Here is a 6,440-nt window from a genome sequence, read left to right on the forward strand (position 1 = left end):
GGATTTGACAGCGGAGGATACGCATAGGAAGTGTAAATGTCCTCTTTATGTGCGTTACCCCTTCCGTCAATTAAGGGTAGGCAACGCATCTGCAATTGCGGATGTTAACGGGCAGCGGTCGCTTTTCATTTCGGTTGATTTAGGTGGCCGCTTGCTCGTTTGCCACCTTATATTATAAAAAAATACATAGAATACAAAAATAATTGATTGACATAAGCTAAAACGTTGAGATCCATTCCGTTTAAAAAAATAAAAAAAAAACTTTTATAATAAGGTGTAAGATATCATTTTCTGTAAGGCGGCAAACAATACTAATTAATGAAGATGTTAATTAAACCTTCGCCGATGAGTTTTTAAAATAAGCGAAATTAAATTCTTAATTAAGGTCTATTCGTTTGATCTTCGGAATAATTTGATATAATATTTTCTTTCATCCATCAAGATACATTGAAAATTTTAAGGTTTTTATCATTAAATTATCTCTTGAAATACGTATTAATGATATTATGAAATGTTTAAAATCATCATCCCAAAGCCAAAAGCATATTTTAACAAACAAACACATAAATTGCGTAAGATTGTACAATATTTTGTTGAGATTTTTAATTCATAATTTCATATCAGCGTATATTTTCATCATGTTCTTTATTATGCTCATTATATTAAACAAAGCAATCGACACCTAATTGAACACTTTAATGCTTGTTAAATATATTTGTAAATACATCCTGTTAAACAAACTGTATGTCTAGAATTTAATTAACATATTGTTATGAAATTAAATTATGTAGATAATAAATAGCTTTGAAATTTAAATTGTTAAAAATGAATATGTAGGCGCTATATTAATTAAATTACTCTTGTAAGGGTCATTGAGTAAATTTAAAAGCTAAATAAATAAATAAATAATAATAATAATATAAACCAGCTTTCACCCGCGACTCCGTCTTCGTGGATTAAAAAAACAAAAGCAAGGAACCCATGTATTTTTCTAGACTATGCTCTACAACTATTTCAAATTTCATTAAGATTTGTTCTGCTGTTTAAGAGATAGCTTCTAAAAACATCCTTGCATTCATCTAAACTTTCGCACTCATAACATTAAAGTAAGAAATAAGATTAATATTTTGTAACTTAAAAAATCGAATTTTGTATTCAAATTTTTTAATGTAAAAATGACCGGAAAATGCAAAAACAAGCAAGTCGTAAGCATCGCCGGCGTTAATATTATCCTAAACTCGGATCATTAACTTCGCTTTTAAGTGAAGTCTTGACAATTTCTTGTCGCTTTTCGAGCTGGTGTACAATTTATTTTAAACCAGATAAAATGGATTTTCATTTGGTCGCATTCAGATTCAAAATTCGAAATTTTATTTTTACTTAGAAGTACAAAATGTATCCATTGTTAATATATATGGTTTATTAAGGATTCATAATTTGTATGCTTAAAAATAATTACGAATTGATAACCTCCTTCTTATGTGTAAGAGTTTTTTTTTTTACTTTACTAATGAAAAAAATATCAATTCAATCAATTGTAAAAATGTAAAACTTAATTCATCTATTTAATACCAGTACCATTTTTAATATTTTTAATTTGTTAAAAAAACCTTCACAAAATAACCCTACGTTTAACAAAGAAACGTCGCTAATTAGATAAACATTTCCTTAGCGCCAATCCATTATAAAACGAAGGAACATTTGCTTCAAGTGAAAGGCAAACTCAGTCATTCGATGTCAACCACTACCCTCATTCGGATATTTCACCCTAATGTTGGTTCTTAAACAACACTGGCTAATATTGGCTTAGGACTAATGATTCATTTGCCTCGCCTTTTATTACTAACTCCTTTGAAATGTCACATTTATTTCTAAAACATTTTATTAATTAACAATTACTTAAACCGTGCTAATATTTTAATGACTCGAGAAACTTACTACATTAATATAAATAATTACTAACCTGAAATATGGAGTTCATCTTATGATATTAGAAAATTATAATATAGCTTTCGCACGCGACTCCGTCCGTGTTAAATAAAAAACCAAAAACAAAAGAGAGTAGTTTATGTGTTCTTCCAGATTATACTCTACATCTGCACCAAATTTCATGGAAACAAACATCCATCCATCTAAACTTTTGCATTTATAATACTAGTATGATCAGTAAATATTTTGCTTGTAAGTTATTGTATTTTATAACACTATATTATGATCAAATTAGTTCTTTATAAAATATTGATAACCTTTCCAATCTTTATGAATAACCTCTATTTTATAGTCTCGTATCATATTTTAGTAGATTCCAAGTTGCTTTGCTTGACTCTACTCAAAAACTACGCGGAATTTCGATTATGTCATTTAAAAAATATTTCTTTTAGATTCAAGATTTATCGTATGCTGGCAAAGTATTTATTCATACCTTTTTGTTAGACAAAATATTACTGAAAATTTTCAAAGCCTCCCAAAAATGACCTTATGGAATTTCACTTTTTAAAACTCCATAAATTTAGGCAAAGTTGGTTTTGATAACGCTTAAAGCTGATGCTTTCATCGTAAAATTTACGTGATAAGGCGCCGTACTTAAAATCCGTTTTATATTATAATTAAGATAAAATATAAGAGTTTTCAACATAGACTTGTTTTCGATATTTACATGTTAGGTATCTTATAACTAGAAATTTTACAGAAACTTACGTTTCTTTAGAAAATGTAAATGTACTTTATTCTTAACTCTATTTTTGGTTAGTGTTAGAAAATCTATAAAACTTTCATCTCTATATTTAAAATTTAATCTCTTATCGATAATTTAAGATAACAAACCATTTTAACGTCTTTACCATAGTAAAAATCTAATATTAACAAGACCAAAAAATATCGTTATTCTATGTAATTTTATACCTTAATCTTTCTTGGTACGAAATAAAAGTAGCCGAGATAAGTTTACCGAAGCGGAGGAAAAGTGTTGAACAAACAAGCGATAATTCTGTTGCTCACTGAGGCAAGCGACAGTTTTTAAAAAGATTGACTAAAAATTATAAAAGTATTAGTTGTTTTTCACTTAATTGTAAATAAATCTGTATAAAATAGTATTTGTTTTTAATACACATAAAAAATTAAGTGCTCAAATGATTTTTGAATATTTAACCGCAATTACTGATAATCTTTTGGTCACATTCATTATCAAATTAAAAAAAAATCTACTGATAACATGAACAACGAGAGCGTCGGTGGCTCAATGGCTTAAGCACTTGACTTGAAATCTATAGGTCTTGGCTTCGAATTCCGCCATGTACCAATGTGATTTTCGATTTTTAGAATTTTCATATGCACATAATTTACCCGACGTTCTTACGGTGCAACCTGCACATATCAGCGAAGAAATGTAAAGATATGTGTGAAGTCAACCAACCCGCACTGAGCTAGCGTGGTTGACTATGGCCTAGTCACCCTAACTTAGTTTAGGCTGCCAGCCCCTCAGTGGGAACTTAGTGAGCTGGTTATGATGATAATATTAAACGGATCGTCAGTTGCTAAAAATGCATTTATAAAGCTTTTGTGTTTGTCATTTAAGCATTTGGGTACATTAAAATACTTAAAAAAGGTTATTAAACCGTTGCGGGGCGTACTTAAAGCACTGTTAGCACAACAGCAATATTCTCGCTGAAGATAGCCTAATATGAGGGTTTAATAACCATACTTTCCGTTATAAGTGTTCATTAAAACGAAAATAGCGGTACGTGTTATTGTACGAGTTCCAATTCTGAACTATCAAATTAGGTAGTTACCGCGCGTGAGGAAACTCTACTACGACTAACAAAGCAACGATGGATCAATTAAATTTCATGTACGTCTAGAGTCAGATATTGGTTGAGGTTACGTAATACTAAAGTTCCAGATTAAGTATGAAATACTCTCATGTTATCTTACACCAGCATTTCGAATTCACTTCGCACTAGTGCCTTAACTTTAACCATTTTTCTGTAGTCCCTAACGCCTATTACGCATTATTTCTTAGAGTAATTTCTTAGTTAATTCTTGTATATTAAGAAATTAGTTATTTAAATTTCTTTCAAAGATCACTCGATCTATTAGTAGAACCTTTATAAAAACATATTTTGTGTTTCCCAACTTTATAGCTTTCAAACAGACAAATTCTATGAAATGTACATTTTAAAAAGGTACAAAGTAATAGTAGTTATATAGCATAGAAGGGAATAGTGTAAGGTTTAAAGTAAATAGCGAATTTTTGACATTTATTACACAAATCATATGACAATCAAAACAAAACAAACATCAAAATAAATGTTTCACGTTAAAACACAAAGTTTTGTTATCAAGAATTTTTCGAATTACATTTCCAAGCAAAAACCAATTTCGCTCAACCGCCCACATTATAAAGTTCGAAACGTACAAAACGTCAAAAGAGTAAGAACATTTAAATGTCGCACGGAGTGGAAAAGAAAACGCTTTATTTGCAACTTTCCACTTAACGTTTCCACCTTAACAAACTCGATCTCATTTTATCAATTGTCAAAGTTTAAAAACTTAATCCACTAAGGACCCTTTTGGCGAGTCGATAGTGCGCATGTCGCAACCCTAGCGGGAAACCCAAGGACATTCGGCGGACAGCTTTCGAGCGTACAACACGCCTCGCTTGTGCGCTCCTCACATTTTCGGATTACGTACGAACGTAAACGGTTACTTGTAAACAATTGACGCTACTCAAAATAATACTAAATTAAGTAAATAGTGTTACATTTTTTAAATAAAAAATAATTCGTATATAACTATAGTTTAATAATAATTGTGTATGAATATAATTAAAATTAATAGTGAGGTTTTTTCGTGATGAAAGAAGTATTTCTTTATAAATGGATGGAGGTGCAAGTGAAATAAAAATATAATATTATGTAATAGAGAAGGATTAAAAAAATCACAATGAAGCTTTTTTATCTAATTGCTTTGTGTGGTAAGTAAAAAAAATAATAGTTTTAGAAAATCTACGACGTTCTAGTACTTAGCAATAAATCAAGAACATCTTTATGTTATAATATCAACAATTGAAAACCTTATGCGATAACCGTGAAAATTATAGAGAAATATTCAATATTATATTTATAAATTATTATAAGAATTTCGGTTAAATTGTCGAATACCGAATATTGGAAAGGTAGCATTTTTCATTATAGACTTTTTACGTTGAAATCATACAATTGTGAGCATTTTAGGGTTCATCTTCAGGGGATTATATCCATCAGATACGGTGATCCATTTTCATTTGTGCGATACATTCTTAAAAATGATAACGATTACACTAACTATAGAACTAAAAAATGCTAACATTTATTTTATTTAAAAAGAGGAAAAAAAAATCTTCTGAAAAAAATAATAACGTTCTATGAAATTTGATTACTCGATATATCGTTTCTGTTGTCGTTATCAAATCCGGCGACTTTCACTTTATCGTGTAAAATAGCGCACATTTTAATATTTTCATAAAACAATTCGTATTACTAAGTACAGAATTAGTTGAAACAAATGAAGAGAAATAAAAACATACGAATAAGGACAGATAACCTCAAAAGCACAACTACGGACAGCTACAAACAGCTACGATTTAGTTTACAACAGATTTATTTAAAGATATCAGCGTTTGTGGTTGCAACACAAATGCACGTTGTATTTGTGCATCGTATCTACAGACGTTTGTAGTCTTTACGGGATAGCCAATTTAAAATAGAATTGTAGAATTTTAGACCAAAAAAATGTAAATCTCAGTAAAAACATCAAGGATTTTAGTTAAAATTATTAATTAAGAAAATGCAACAGTTTTCATAAATTAGAATTAACTATTTAAAATTATAACTACTATTTAACGGGCGACCTAATGTAGTTAAATACTAATGTACTAAAATCTATATACCTATAATAAAATTAGAGTGGCTGTTTGTATCAAAAAAATTCTATTTTTCTGGAAGATGATGTACTTGCGTTTTTGTTAACAAAAATCTCATTAAAAAAATTGTCTGTCTGTCTGTCCGCAAGCCGCATTTATTCCAGGTAATCTCTGAAACGGCTAGGCCGATTTTAACCGGACCTTCAATGAAGGGTAGCTGACATAGACGGGCATATTATAGATTACTTTTTAAATTCCGAGCTGTCAAAATGGCGTAATGGTGGTCCAAATTTGCGCTAACGAAGTTTGTGGGCGACATTTCGTTATTTAATGATAGCTTAAATAACTAAATAGATTCTCGTGCGACTTCATCCGCATAAAATTATGAAAATTTAATTTTATTGTTTACATTTGTCAAATTATTAATTGCAAATGTCAAAATGACAATGACAAAACCATGGCGACCTTTCTTCCTTGATGTTGGCAGCAACTTATGGCATCTTTCCCACATTAGGGTTTTTTCCAAAATATTTACCCCCCC

The 6,440-nt window shown here is 29.9% G+C and overlaps 1 protein-coding gene across 1 annotated transcript in view; it reads left to right on the forward strand.

Annotated features, from left to right (window-relative positions):
• The first annotated feature begins 4,635 nt into the window (after positions 1-4,635).
• Positions 4,636-6,440, forward strand: part of LOC106107079 — a 10,342-nt gene continuing 8,537 nt past the window's right edge. The window contains exon 1 of the mRNA XM_013287779.1: positions 4,636-4,972. Coding sequence (XP_013143233.1) covers positions 4,942-4,972 — 31 coding nt within the window. The 5' untranslated portion in view covers positions 4,636-4,941. The remainder of the gene's footprint in view (positions 4,973-6,440) is intronic.

This window comes from Papilio polytes, unplaced genomic scaffold (genome assembly GCF_000836215.1).
Source record: "Papilio polytes unplaced genomic scaffold, Ppol_1.0 DF822067.1, whole genome shotgun sequence".
NCBI lineage: Eukaryota > Metazoa > Arthropoda > Insecta > Lepidoptera > Papilionidae > Papilio > Papilio polytes.